General features: G+C 38.6%; 1 protein-coding gene across 1 annotated transcript in view; it reads left to right on the top strand.

Moving 5' to 3' along the window:
* Positions 1-15,504, top strand: part of FREM2 (FRAS1 related extracellular matrix protein 2) — a gene marked incomplete at its 5' end in the record, with an annotated part of 140,994 nt that overhangs the window by 93,330 nt on the left and 32,160 nt on the right. Inside the window, 5 exons of the mRNA XM_019474842.1 lie at positions 7,973-8,122; positions 10,054-10,263; positions 10,531-10,728; positions 12,726-12,890; positions 12,968-13,150. Of these exons, the coding sequence (XP_019330387.1) occupies positions 7,973-8,122; positions 10,054-10,263; positions 10,531-10,728; positions 12,726-12,890; positions 12,968-13,150 (906 nt within the window). The remainder of the gene's footprint in view (positions 1-7,972; positions 8,123-10,053; positions 10,264-10,530; positions 10,729-12,725; positions 12,891-12,967; positions 13,151-15,504) is intronic.

The raw sequence follows: 15,504 nt of genomic DNA, 5'->3' as shown, positions 1-15,504 counted from the left end.
AACCTCATGAAGTTCAACAAGGCCAAGTGCAAGGTCCTACACCTGAGTTGGGGCAATCCTCAATATCAGTACAGACTGGGGGATAAATGGTATCCCCCCCCTGCACAGAAGGACTTGGGGGTACTGGTCGAGGAAATGCTGGACGTGAGCCGGCAATGTGCGCTTCACAGCCCAGAAAGCCAACCGTATCCTGGGCTGAATAAAAAGAAGCGTGGCCAGCAGGTCGAGGGATGGGATTCTCCCCCTCTTGTGAATGCAATGACGTGGGTCCAGAGGAGGGCCACAAAAATGGTCAGAGGGCTGGAACACCTCTCCTGTGAAGAAAGGCTGAGAGAGTGGGGTTATTCAGCCTGGAGAAGAGAAGGCTCTGGGGAGACCTTATTGCAGCCTTTCAATACATAAAGGGGGCTTATAAGAAAGATGGAGAGAGACTTTTTACCAGGGCCTGTAGTGGCAGGACAAGGGGCGATGGCTTTAAACTGAAAGAGTGTAGATTTAGATTAGACATAAGGAAGCAATTTTTTAGGATGAGGGTGGTGAGACACTGGAACGGGGTGCCCAGAGAAGTTGTGGATGCCCCATCATTGCTCGTGTTCAAGGCCAGGTTGGATGGGGCTTTGAGCAACCTGGTCTAGTGGAGGGTGTCCCTGACAATGCCTGGGGGGTTGGAACTAGATGGTCTTTAAAGGTCCCTTCTGACCCAAACTATTCTGTGATTCTATGAAAAATTAATCTCAGAAAATGCACAATTTGGATTTATTTTGACCTTTAGAATATTGTTATATCCTTTTTCTCAAAGTCTAATGGCTTTCATAGCATAAGGAGCTCACCCATTTTCAGCAAGCTTTTACTTTTATGAAGGTCCAGGATTTCTGTCTTTGCTATTGAATCTCCACAATTTCCTCGCCATCTTCCTATCAGCTCTCATCACTAAACAACAAAATGCCTGTTCATCATTCAAAAGCCTTACTAGTACTACTTGCCAACCAGTGGAAACCTCAGCTGATGAGAAAACATAATTGTCATCACTATGACTTTGGGCTTTAAAATCTTAGAGATCAGGGTCATGATTTAAATGGATGGTGTTACAATAAAACATTCATAGAATGAGCTATTGTGATTTTGTGGTCATGTTTCTTGCTATGAGAGTGTAGGTGTAAGAAACACACTTTGGAAGAGAAAAATTGAAAATATTCTTCTCAGAAAACCTCTGTTTTTGCAAATACACTTATTACACAGGCCGTTTCTACAGACTGATTTTTCTGCAAGGCCCAGTAGTAAACTAATTACTCAATTAAAATGTGAAAAACATATTTAGAAATGGCTACATGCTATGTCTTTATGTAGCCTGATTTCTAAAATGCTGCTCAGCTTCTCCTACCATTTCTGTTTGTAGGAGTCCTCATTTGTTATCTCGTGTGAATCACTGACTGTGAGCTCCTTCATGCTTGGCCTCCTTGTGAGGTACCTTGTGTGTGGTATATTTAAATACTACTGCCAAGCCTTCCCATTTATCTGCCTGCCTCTGTTTCATCAGTTTGTTGAGAATTTGTTACTGATGCCATTTCCTGGGCCTCTTACATAAGAATAATCTCATTCTTTTGAAAAATAGAACATGTAGAAGATTCTGAGTTCGTTTCATGCTCTGTGGGAGGTCTAGCCAGTAGGAAGAAGGTATGTGAAAGTCAGATGGTTGCTGCAGGCAACACCATCATGTTTGGGTGTGTCCCCAAATTCCAAAGGGTTTGTTTCTTCAGCTATTAGTCTTTATATTTTTATTTACATTGGTAAATGAGGCAATTATCTGGATTATGGAATAGTTTGGGCAAGTGATTGGAGCTTGATGTACTTGTAGCAGGAAAAATCTTTTGGCCCTGTCCTCAGACTCTGAACATAGGAAAAGCTCCTCTGACACCTGTGATAGTTCCAGTGATATCAAGGTCTGTAGGTTATATCCTGAGGGTGCGTGCAAGGATCATAACAATACTACTTCTACTGATAAATATTTTCACGTATATGTTAGTTCACATATATATGAATTTGGTATTTTGGAAAGGTAATGTTTCTCAGCAAACCAACAAAAGTAAATGAATTGCTTCCAAGTGAAGATCACTTGTAATAGTCAACCTTACACATTAGCCTTTCTCCTGAAATGCCAGTTATGGCTGGGAGACAACTTAAGACTATTCATTACCATCTTGTCTGTAATAGTTAACTAATTGTTGAAAAATTCATCTTCAGTTTAAAGGCACACATCTTGAACAAATTGAGCTACAGCATGGCTTCATACACTCAGATGTCTTTACTCTCCATGGTTCAGGCATACTCTGTAGCTCATCTAGTAATACTGAACCATTATGAATTGCAACCTGACATTAAGCAAAATCAGAATTAGCTCAGTTCTTCAGGCTGCAAAGTACACTGCAGGCTGTCCTTGCAGCAGGGATGGGACTGACAAGAAGGAAAGAGTAGGTGATCAGAGACGGAGTATCACTGTAGCAATCTTACTGCCCTCCTCAGTCTTGCAGCTAGGGCTGTAGTCTACTTCCTTTACTGTGCTACTTTGCTCACATTTGAGTTTTACTTATTCACGTAGCAGAGAGGTTAGATGTGGATTCCAGGCCTGCTAGGCAGGTGCTGCTTGTGATGGTACTGTGTGTAGAGAAATTGAAGCATGGATGCAGTTTAACATAAAGGGTGAGTTAAAATGTAAAGGTCTATACTGAATTAGTATGTATCATAAATTAATTAAAAGTGATTCATATATAATGTTGTTCATAGCAGTTATTGATCTCGATTCACACTGTGTTACTCTGCTGAAATTATGGGGTTAAGCTGCGTAAAATGAGAGTAATTCAGTGATGAACCAGTCGAGTCAATGTATGGCATTGCCTTTGTAGATTAAAAAAAATTGTGTGGTTTTTTTTACAAAATAGAACTGAGTTTGGTAAAGGTTGCATTAATTTGAGTCTGTCCTTTTACCTGTTATAATGTTTGCGGTATCCTTTAAAAAATCATTGTAAGTTGCTAGACAGAAATGGGCTGTTGAGACAAATGGAAATGCAGACAATATTTGCTTGAGATAATGTGTGTGGCAATTTGGCTGCAACTAGTAATTTTGATTCTGAGGTGAATTTACTTTTTGATTGCAAAAGTTATGACAACAGTGCTAAGAAGATGAAAGCTGTTAAGATTACAACATACGAATTTGAAAAGTAATCTGTTTTGACCACATCAAATAAAAAGCTATTGGCATTTGCACAATAGGTACCTGCTCCAGAACTGAGCTCTGACTGTAATCTTGACCCCTGCTTCTACAGCATTCAGCAAAAATAAATGACTTGGCAAATTAAATTCATTGTGCTAAATGCAAGCTCAGTTGCTTGCATAGCTTCAAGTATGTGTAAATAGCTGTAGAATGGTGCTACCTAGTTTCAGATGTTAAAGTCCACTTTCATAATATAATATAAACTTTTTGTAATGGACAGTTTTTCTGAGCTTTTCTTTTGCTCCCATTAACATGCATATATGAGAGAGATTACAGAAGTTGACCTTTACTGCTATTAGACAGTAAATGCCCATTCCTTCTCAAATTTAATGGAACTCTTGTTCTTAACTGGTCTATCTACAACTCACCCGCTTCATGTTCGGAAGGGTGGAGTCTCTTGTGTTATAGACTCAGCAGCTCAGTCATTTCATGCTAGCTGTGATACTGAAATGCAAGTAAGCATTGTGTAGGGATGTATACGTTGTCTGTATAAGCCAGATTCAGGTCCAGAGGAAATCTGGCCATGTTTGTCTGTCGTTATGTCCAAGCTCATTAGCTGTGTCAACCATCAGGGCTCATTACTTTGGACTTAGCATTGCACTAACATGTCGGGACTGTAACAGAACAGGCTAGTAGGCTTACAAAGCACTGTTTTGCACCTTCTGCATTACCACAGCAGATTTCTGCTAGCTCTGGCAACTCATAATGTTCACGTCATAGCCTTATTTGTGCTGTGCATGGGAAGAAGAAAGGCAAAAGCTTTTAGGAATAAATGGTTTAACACCACTAGAAAAGATCAACCATGAGTTCAGTTCTAATGACTGCTTCTCCTGGTTCCAATATCTAAATATGTCAGAGTGGCAGGTCTGTTTTCTTCTATTATTTCTCTTCTCCTGAGAATATGTACATATATATATATATATATGTATCTCTCACTGGAAGCATATGTCACTGAAAAACACTTTAGTGTTAAGGCTTATCAAGGTGTCAGCACAGAAGAGTCTGTTCTTCTGTGTTTGTCCTAACTATCCTGCCTTACGTATTATTTGCACTGGCAGCCCAAACTGATTGTGGCACCTTGCCTATCTTACAACCAACCTACTCTTTTGCCATGTCCCTCTAAAGCAGATTGTAAGGATATAATTTTAAAAACAGAAGTCTCCTTGGAAATAAATATTTTCATGCTATCGCATTGATTTTCTGATATACGTTCAAAGATAGACCTATTTCTAACAGCATAAGTGTGTTTGTTTTCCTGCTTGATGACTGACTAGTGCTGTAGTTGATATACGCTTCTGACTGTATAAGTACAAAGGCAAGACAAAGATTTCATTTCTGTGCCAAGAAACCTGGGACTAAAGCTCCTAACCTTTCTCCTCTGATTATTGTAACTTCATGCCAGTGAAATCTGTGGGTCTGAACAAAAAATCTCTAAAAAACCTTCCTCTTATTTCTGTAAGAGGAACCATTAAATTTGCAGTGGTCTCTCTTCAGAGTGATTACTAGATTAAAGATCTGCTGTAAGTGAGCCCACAGTCATTGAGCAGAGTGTTTTCCAGACGTGACCTGAGAAAGACAATGCTTTCCCTGTTAGTAGCTTGGCTTTGCTACTTCCCCTGGGGAGCTACTAACACAGCTTACAGGAAATGAACTTACAAAACATGTGTAAGGATTTGTTTCCTAGGATGGGTAACCATGCAGAATGTGTCTTTCATTGAAGATACATGCCTCAAGAACTGTGAAAAACTCACTCTGGAATACAAGGCAAGCTAACTGAGGGTTTAGGCATTTTTACATTTGGCTGTGACTACAGGAACAAACAGTGCGTGGTGAGGATTCTTCTTCAGCAGCAGTAAAGCAAGCATTAGGATAACACTACAAGAAACAAACAACATTTTCTTTTATATCTTCCATCTAGTTTAAGGCAGATCATCTAAGTTCCCTGTGTAGTCAGTGGGTAGAAGAGAATGCTTCCAGATCTCCTCAGATTTTTCTCGCTGCAGTGAGTGAGCCATTCCACCTCTCCTTCTGTATGCTCATTATGCTGGGAAACCTCCTGGAATGGCCTCTTTGTCCTCGCAAACTGAGCGCAAGCAGGCTGTAAATGTGAGTACCTCTCACTTAAGTGCTTAAAATGAGGTGCAGCCAAGTCCAGATCTAATTCTGGAACTACTGGGACATCAATATAGAGAGAACAGGTTTATAAGAACGAGATTAGACTTGGGAAAGTGTGCTAAACTTTAAGAATACCTGTTTAAGAAATGACATGTATTAGATTTCATAATATTTTAACTGCCTTTATCTAACTGTTGGCATATTCATAAGCACTTGGTCTTAGTGGGCATTCTGTATTTTTAACCTCTAGAGGCTGGATGAGTCTTTGTCCATCTTGAAAATTTTAGAAGATCATTGTATGTCTCAAATGGCACATTTCTTTGCAGATCTAATATCCAGTTCTGCAGTGTCCCTGTAAGTAGAACTCTCATCAAAGTTAATAGTAGTTATACAAAAAGGTCCAGAGAGTGTATCCTATTCACCTATTAAAAATGTTTCAGATAAGAGCTTCACAGTCCCAAATATAAATGCAACTGCTGACAACCCAGTCCCTATAGGCAAATAATGCAAGATTGATGTGTGTCTGTCTGTGCACACAAACACACACACATTTAAATACACAAAATGTTGAATAAAAAAATTTAAGTTGGAACTGAAAGCCTTTTCATCTACCAAAATTAGACATTTTCCAAGTTTGTCTTTCATCCTGCAAAGGCTGATGACCTTGATAATGCGCAAGCAGGTCTATGAATCTGCGCTATTTTTCAGTAAATACATTCAGTTCCATCAGTTTGTTACAACCCTTTATTTTAGTTTTAGCAGATAAGCAGAGAGGCATTTGTTTCACTGATGTGGAATATTAAGGGGGTTTGTTTGTTTGCTTGTTTTTTAATAGTTTATTTTGTCAGTTGTGAAATACAGGAAAAATCTTGAAAGCAGAAGAGAAAATTCTTTTCTTCAAAACTTCCAATTTAACTCTTGAATGCAATTCCAAAATACTTATTAACTGCTACCTTCTCAGAAGAAGTTTTGGCTTATTAGTAACTAACTATATTACTTCTGGTTAGTTTTAACTAAATTCCTATTTTACATTGTTCAATTTTCTATAAAAATAAACAAGCAATCTATTACAGAGGAGATTGTTGCCATACACTGTGTAGCCAGTCAGGTTGTCCTCAAGTACTTCAGAAAAACATAAGTATTTTGTCTGTCTAGTTATCCTACAAGCCTCTCCAAAACCTTCAAAACACAATGTCTTCGCAATATTTGGCTTTATTGAGCTCAGTTGTAGTCCAAAGCAGGTTCTTCAATTCCAAACCACTGTAATAGAAGTCAGGTTTTGCAACGTACATATAGTCTTAAGAAAATTTGACTGAATCATGGAAAAGATGGGCCCAACTTCCACTTGCCATTAAAAAGGATTTATGTCTCCTCCTTTGGGTAAGTTGTACCTTTTCTGTATGCTAGGCATAACTCTGTGGAACCATAAACTTTTCCAGTCATTTCCTTTGAATTTTTTCTTTTTTTCTATGCTTGATGAAGGGGAAGTATTCATAGTGCCACTGATAGAGCACTGATTAATTGCTATGGTATTTGTCAACTTAATTGGAGTTGGCCATATGCTGTATGGTATTTTCAAGCACATTTGTGATATTGTAACCTCATGATTATAATAAATTCTCACTAGGCAACGTAAGAAAATTGTGATGAAATACAAAGAGAACTTGTGTAGGTCTTCACATTGTATCTCAACCGTTGGGGAAGGTAGGTATGATTTCTGCTGCACGATGGGAAAACTGAGGCACTGGCTGTGTGTGCTTACTCTTACATGTTTGAAACAGGAATGGAAGGGATAGAAAAGGGGAGCTGATATACATCCACGATGAAGCCAGGCTGTGTTTTTAAGCCTGTTTGCTTTGTGAAATTGCTGTGGGTAGAAAAACTGGGAAAGGGAGGAAAAAATGAGGATAAACAATATGTCTGTTAAGTGGGATAACACTTAACCTCCTTTGCTTTTTGCTCTTCTTTCTTATAAACTATGGAACTTAAATATTAAGATAAAAGACTATTCACATTCCAGTTTACATGAAATAAGATTGATTTTGTTTTAAATGCTAGATGCAGGGGAACTAAAACTAAGTATTTGCCCCTTTAGTTAGCTGGAAAACATTTCCAAAAGCAGCTCCAGTTATATATCATGTTCCAGTCTGGTTTTAGAAACAGGAATCTGTGAGAACATTCAAGTTAAGGTTTCATTATTTATACTCACCTTTGTCTGTCTGCACCAAAGTGAAAAATGCAAGGAATTTTCTGGCTTGTGCACAGGACTCAGCTCAAATAAGTTTAATGAGATAACACATTTGGTTTTGCACACAGATTCATACCTGCTGACACACAAAGTTGAAAATGTAAGAGGCAAGAAAAAGAGCACAGTGCTGATATAACAATTGCTGTCCCAAAATAGGCAAACCAATACTTGAAAATAAGCCAAAAATACCTAGAAAAATTCTAAACCTTAAAAAAACAGTTTTATTTCCTTTACTGAGAAGAGCGAAGTGTTCTCCATTGTCTAATGTGGATTTTACGGTCTCTTGTTACCTTCAACGTAAGGTAAAGAAACATTTATGGACATTATTCCTCTTTCACCAGAACCAGCATTCTACTTTGGAAATGATGAATACTATGTTGATGAGAGTGCTGGCTATATTGAGGTACATGTCTGGAGGACTGGAACTGATCTGTCTAAAGCTGCCTCTGTTACAGTGAGGTCTCGCAAATCTGAACCAATAACTGCAGAGGGTAAGTTATTGTTTTGCTCTAGTTTCATAATACATCTCAACAGCAAATGCTGGTACATTTGGTCTTGATATAGATTCAACTACATAAGATAAAATTTCTATGTCTCTTGCTCTTAGCAGACCTTTCTTCTTAGAACAAATTAAGTAGTTACGGAATTTCTCTCAAAGAAACAGGAGTAGGAGCAACTGTGGAGTACAGCACTAAGAGAAATGCTTTCAAATCCTCATATAAAACACTATCCCACAAAGGCAGTGGATTACTGCCTCAACAGCATACTCTGGGCACAGAGTTATAATCACTGGCAGCATGCAGAATTTGCTCCTCTCATTTTTACTGTGGGCAATGAGAAATTACTATCTAGTATCCTGTTCAGCAAGAGGATTGCTACAGCTGTGTGGTTCAGTGATGCTTTGACAGAACCTTTGTCTGCAGAATCAAGTGTTAGTGTACTCTATTTTTTTTTTCACAAACCATAATGTTTAAAACTAAGACATTCGTATAGAGACAGCATAAAAATTATCTTCCTTAGATGCTTATCCTGAGTGTAACTGGACAGTAGAGTTATCTTCTCAACTAATTTTCAGTGAGGCAAAATTGTGTAAAACTTTACTGTTACTTCAGGAATATCTAAACATCATATATATGTATCATACATAACATGATAAACATCATATTTCTCATGAAAAAGAAAATTATGACATCTGAAAAAAATATATGATTACTTCATTTCTAAACTTGCTTTATATGATCTCATGTCTTCATCTCATCCTGAATATTTATTTTATTTTATTTCAGGGTAGGGGGTGCGGAATATTTCCTTACAGCAAGAATCTTAATTCATTGTGCCAGGACCTCTAGGATTCAAAACTGGGAATGGCACAGCTCTTGGGGTCTCTAGTCTGTTGGTCGCAGCCTGAAAGCTCTGACATGGCTGGCTGCCTGTAAAGCCATGAACCTGATTCTTGGTCTTACACAGTGCAGCAATGGATCTGCTGCGCTGAGCTGCCAGTCCTGGCATCCTGCCTTAGAGGCTTAGCTCTGGGGTAGAGCGGCAGGGACTCTAGGCAAGTGCCCATCTCATGATGGCCTTTAATCTTGCCAAATTTTGTCACATTCACAGAATTCCAAACCTTATTTCAATTTCAGTGAAACTGTTTCCCCCAAAGTTTTGTTTCAACAGCTCTGCTGCTTATTCTCTCAAAAAATGAACGTTAAAACTCAGTCCTTCACTGAAGTCCTAAATCCCTTTAATGCTTTAGTTCTGACATAGAGTGTCATGTTTTAGTCAGTATCTTGTTTTGTTTGCTTTCTTCTCATTGGCTTGTTATGGATTGGCTTGCTTTGCTTAAAACAAAACAAAACATAAAAGCAAACCAAACCCAGATCACTCTGTCTTTAACATTAAGGTGCCAGACCTCACCTGACATGGCCTGAGCAGAATTTGATTCTTTTAGTTTCCCTTCATTACAGTCAGCTCACTGGCCTTTTCTCCTTCCCTTTTTACATAAGTCTCAAAACTTCCATCTTTGTTACAGAATAATATGAAATTTCTTTCCAAAAGACTTTGCTTCATCTCCAGAGTCTCTCTCAAAGCTTTTTGCTCACTTTCATTTCTCACTTAAAACAAACTTTATTAGTTTTAGTGGAATAACTGTTGGTTTACAACAGAACAGAATCAGCCCCATTTTGTGACTTGAATCGCTAAGCAAAAAGTAGCTTAATATCGACTTGTTTTATTGTATAGTCCAACTTAGATGGTCAAAAGATATTTTTGCTTTACATGACTCCCAGAATTTGGCAAATTTTAAAATTATATTTAAAGAAAAAATAGATTTACCTACAATTAACTACCTAATGATAGATATTTTTATTTTTCATTATATGTAATGTTATTTATTAATTTGTTTTTTTTATCTCTTTTCCATTGGTAGCTGGAGTAGATTATGTAGGCATCAGTCGTAATTTAGATTTTTCCCCTGGAGTCAATATGCAGACGTTTCATGTGGTAATTCTGGATGACCTTGGACAGCCAGTGTTAGAAGGAACTGAGAAGTTTGAGCTTGTGCTAAGGATGCCCATGAATGCTGCCCTTGGAGAACCCAGCAAGGCCACCATCTTCATTAATGACTCAGTGTCTGACTGTGAGTAGTAATTTTTTTTACCTTTTCACATCTATGCAGGAGATGGATGACTGCAGTACAGAAATAGCACTTGTCCTTTTGAATCACACCAAAGCCAGTGAGTCTACCCGTTTCAGCTACAGACGATGTGTTAAGTCATTTGCTGTCTAACTGCTTATGTTATATATCTGGTGCAATGTAACATAACTAAATTTGAAATAGTGGAGGGAAGATATGATAACTTTTGCAATTATACTTCACACATGCTTTTTATGTTTTTCTGCCCAGTGCCTAAGATGCAGTTTAAAGAATCTGTATATGTAGGCAATGAAAATGATGGACAGATTTCTGCCATGATATATAGGAGTGGGGATATCCGATACACATCCACTGTGAGATGCTATACAAGGCAAGGTTCAGCTCAGGTAATGATGGACTTTGAAGAACGTCCTAATACTGACAGTTCCATCATCACATTCCTTCCTGGTAAGCTCTTGATCTTATTTTAGAAGCCTTTAGTCTACCATGTTTTGTTTTGCTTTGCTTTATTTTATTTGTTTTGTTTTAATTGTGTCTTCTCATAAAGTAGTGCCAAAAAGACCACTCTGGAAAACCAAGCTTTTTTCCATACACAATGGGCAGAGTGCACTGAAATGATGTTGTCTCTCTTTGCTTCACTTCTGACCTAGAGGGATAATCAATAGGAACCAAAGGGACATATCTTCATATAGGTTCAGCCTGAGTGCCAGGATCTTTTTGATAGCAAAAGCAGGTTCAGCATAACACAATAACAGAAGCACAGACCTGCTGTCAGAAAGGAAGCTTCAGAAGCTCTGCTCTTTGTTAAGCAGATTTCTGGTAAATACATTTGACTTGCACTGAAATGAGTAATAGATCTTTCAACAGGAATATAGCTCTCTAATTTCTGTTTGAATTTTTTTTTCTCACCAAGGCTTTCCTAAGGCAGTTCACCAATATCAGGTACTTAATAACTCACATCAGAGGGGAAATACAAATAAATCAGATGTTACTACCTTGAAAGAATATTGCCGGATTCCTTCTATTTGTGCAGAAGACAGTTTAGTCTTTTAGTCTTTTAAGTTTACACACGCATAATATTTTTTACAAGCCCTAAACAAGTTCTGTCATCAGCATGAAATCCTTGGTATGCCCTTATCACAGAAATGACGACCTTCATATTTCTGTAGACATTTATCATAGTTCTCTTGTAAAGTGAGTTGTTCAGTCTATCTTTGTTTAGAGCTGGCCTCAGCTTTTCTTGCTGTTATGTACTCTATACCTTTGCCATTGCTTCTGTGCAACCAGGAAAGAGGGTCCAACTTGTTGGAATTAATGGATCTGGGCCCCCTAGGAAGTGCCTTTCCTCTTTTTTTGAATGTCGCTCTACCATTTCTCTGTGAAGACAAGCAGCAAAGAGGTCTGCTAGAATCATATCTTGTTTCCATAAGCTTCTTAGGTGTGTTTAATATGAGGCAGTTTCAGTACAGTTTTCACATTTCCCATGTGACAATGAGCAGGATGAATATTTTGAATTCTTTTTCTCCTCCTAATGGACAATTTATTTTCTATAGGGGGAAAAAACGATCCTGGAAAATGAACACAGGTAGCATCCTGGTCTGGTTCTTCATCTTGAATAGCCTTGATCATATTTGGTTGTATAATGATGAAAAAATACTGTAAATTGACCTCATCTCTCTCATATCCTGTGCTGTTCCTTTTGTCAGGGATGTAGGAGTCATTCTCATGATGATGAGCTCACTAAGTCAGACACTGGGAGCCAGACACTCTGCACACCACTCATAACTCTTGCTGCTCTTGTAGAAGGCCTAAGACAAGGCCTTTTTCCCACAGTCTCTGAAAATCTAGTAAGTCTAGGCACATTGATTTGTGAGCGCTCAAATGGAGCATTTTGCAACTCCAAAGCATTTTTAAGGCAATATTCATTGTCACTTGGAATCAGTGGGAGTTTAAAAGACATTAAAATCAAATGGAATAATATAAGTGAAGGTCCACACAGTTGGAGCGTGTCCAATCGAAAGAGAGTTGAAATAAAAAACTCCAGGACAAAATTACCATTAGTATTAGTGAAAGTTTCTATTACTCTGCTTCTTTGTGCAACTATTTATTTTTTAAATGCACACTGTGGGAGAGGTCACTGAGAAGGAGTATTTTATTCTAAGATAAAACAAAAGGAACAATACATGTGAAGTGGTTGTACCAAATAGAAACTTGTCTTAGAGAAGTCCCAAAATGGGTGATTCCATTTTAATGAGTTTCCATAGAAAGGTAATGATTACTAATTCTGCTTTCACTATTGTCATTACTTACTAACTTACATGGTGTCAAGGTGGATGCCTTAGCCAGCAGAAGCAGCCTCTGGTTCCTTGAGCTTGGAGAGAAGTGCTGTAATAGAGCAAAGAACACTTAAGTTCTGCATGATATTACCTTCAGAATGATTGCAGGTGAAACTGAGAAGCCTTGCACACTGGTGCTTATGGATGATACTTTCCATGAAGAAGAGGAAGAACTACGTCTGGTTCTTGGCACTCCAAGAAGCGATTCTTCCTTTGGTGCTTCTGTTGGCGAACAAAATGAGACGCTGATAAAGATTCAGGATGATGCAGACAGTAAGAAATTATTTTGTTGTTATTGGCTTTTAGAAGCCCATTTGTATGCTCTAAAAACATTTTTCTTGTAATTACAGAGGCTATTATTAAGTTTGGTGAGACCAAATTTAGCGTGAGTGAACCAAAGGACACAAGGCAAGTAGCAGTTGTAAAAATCCCAGTGCTTCGTCTGGGAGACACTTCCAAGGTTTCTGTGGTGAGAGTTCATACAAAGGATGGATCTGCTACTTCTGGAGAAGACTATCACCCTATATCAGAAGGTAGGATCATTCAGATGATTATCACATCCTACTATTTGTTTTTATTCATGACTGTAACATAATGTTTGAAAAATGAAATAACTTTATGTATAGAATACTTTGCAACCACATCCATCAATACGTTCTGCTATTAAAATTAAGTATGGACATGATCCCATGTGGTATGCAACAGCAAAATTGCTCTTGGAATACTAGATATCAGGGAAGGTATTTACAAAAGAATTGTGACTCCTTTGAAAACATCTGTAGCTCAAGTAACTATGGAAGAAATGTGTGACTGCCACCTTAGTAACATTTGCAACATGTAATACCATTACTCTGCAGAAGCATCTACTCATAGCATATGATTGTGTAGTTGTTTCTCAAGCAATTCATTAAGCTAATGGCTTTTGCTCTATGTAGGAATTAATGTCTATTAATCTGAGGAGAGAAGTTGTGCAACAGAATGAGAAATTTCTTAGCTGATAAACTTCTTTCCATTAATAGCCCACTCACATGGTTTAGTGAATGACTAATAAGAGTTTGCAGCGCTATGAATTTTTTTTCTTCTAAAGTTTATAATAATACATGATACTAATCTGTGTTTTAAGATTAATCATTCATTGCTGGAGTGTTTTCACAGTTTTGGATAAACTGTTTTGGTGTCCAGTCCAGCTGAAAGATAGGACTTATTTTTGAACATCCAGCAACAACATTGGGCTATCTCCAGATTCCATAGAAGAAGAGGCATTTCCCACTAGTGATATTTGAAAAGAAAAATTGTTAGCAATAAGAAAATTATCAACCCAGAGCTTGCTAATTTCAGTCACTTTGCCTCCTGCATTTTAGAGTTTTGCTCTTTCCTCCTGAAAACCACAGAAATTTTTAGTATCAGTTAATACTTATCCTATACGCATTACCTATATGTATTGCCTTGCTTACCCTCTCCCTGCTGTGCACCAACAGCATATGGGGGCAGACTTTTCAAGGGAAACATGCTACTGCAGAACAAGAGGCTCTGGGCCTCTGCCCAGAAGCCTTTGAGAAGGGTCTGTGATCTGCAGGATTTCCCCACAGGTTTCAGAACATCTGTGGGTTTAGGGAGCCTGCCTATTCAGCCATGGGTACAAAACCCACATCCTTAACTGGGTTATCTGAAGGAAGTGTGGTGAACTGAAATTCAGTGAAATTCTTAGCTCTCACACAGCATGTTTATTACCACAAAGAGTATTTTCATGGCCTAATAACACTTAAGCTGAAAGGATCATTAGATCACTTAATCAGACTCACTATGGATTGCAAGATTCTCCCAGTTTCCTCCAGTTACTTCTGTATTGAGCCCAATAACTTTTGGTTAGGAAAAGTATACCCTTCAGAAACGGCATCCAGTCTTGGTTTGAAAGCACTGGAGAGGACAAGTGTTTCTTAGTGTTTTGCTTCACTGATCAGTCCCTATCACTTATCTGTGCCTTATTTCCCATATATACTTCAGCTCTCATCCACTACTGCTTATTGTGCCTGTCCCTTTAGAGTGCAGAGCTCTTTAACACCTGGTATTTTTTGTTTGTGATGGTGTTTCAATATCCTAATCAGAACATCGCTTTCTGCAAGTCTTTTCTTTTTCTTCTGGTCCTCAGTTTGTGTTGGTCATTTCTGTGCCATCTTCAGTTAATTTGACATCCTTTAAAAAATAAAGATAGTAGAAATGCACCTACTATTTTAGTATCACTCTCACCCATTCCATACACAAATGTTAAACAGTTTCTGTATTTCTTCTTCCTTTAGTAGTTAATACATCCAAGAATCACAGTACTCTTCTAACTGTCAGTGTGGTGGGTTGACCTTGGCTGGATGCCAGGTGCCCACCAAGCCGCTCTATCGCTCCCCCTCCTCAGCTGAACAGGGGAGAGAAAATATGATGAAACGCTCGTGGGTCGAGATAAGGACAAGATGATCACTCAGCATTTCCCATCACAGGCAAAACAGACTTGACTCGGGGAAATTAATTTAATTTATTACCAACCAAATCAGAGTAGGGTAATGAGAAATAAAACCAGATCTTAAAACACCTTCCCCCCACCCCTCCCTTCTTCCCAGGCTCAACTTCACTCCTGATTTCCTCTGTCTCCTCCCCCCCAGAGGTGCAGGAAGACAGGGAATGGGGGTTATGGTCAGTTTATCAGAGGTTGTCTCTGCTGCTCCTTCCTCTTCACACTCTTCCCCTGCTCCAGCATGGGGTCCCTCCCACAGGAAACAGTCCTCCATGAACTTCCCTGACATGGGTCCTTCCCACAGGCTTCAGTTCTTCACAAGCTGCTCCAGCGTGGGTCCTTTCCACACGATGCAGTCCTTCAGGAACAGACTGCTCCAGCATG

The sequence above is a fragment of the Aptenodytes forsteri genome, unplaced genomic scaffold (assembly GCF_000699145.1).
Source record: "Aptenodytes forsteri isolate BGI_AS27 unplaced genomic scaffold, ASM69914v1 Scaffold155, whole genome shotgun sequence".
In the NCBI taxonomy this organism is placed as follows: domain Eukaryota; kingdom Metazoa; phylum Chordata; class Aves; order Sphenisciformes; family Spheniscidae; genus Aptenodytes; species Aptenodytes forsteri.
This window is presented reverse-complemented; position numbering and strand designations above follow the sequence as displayed.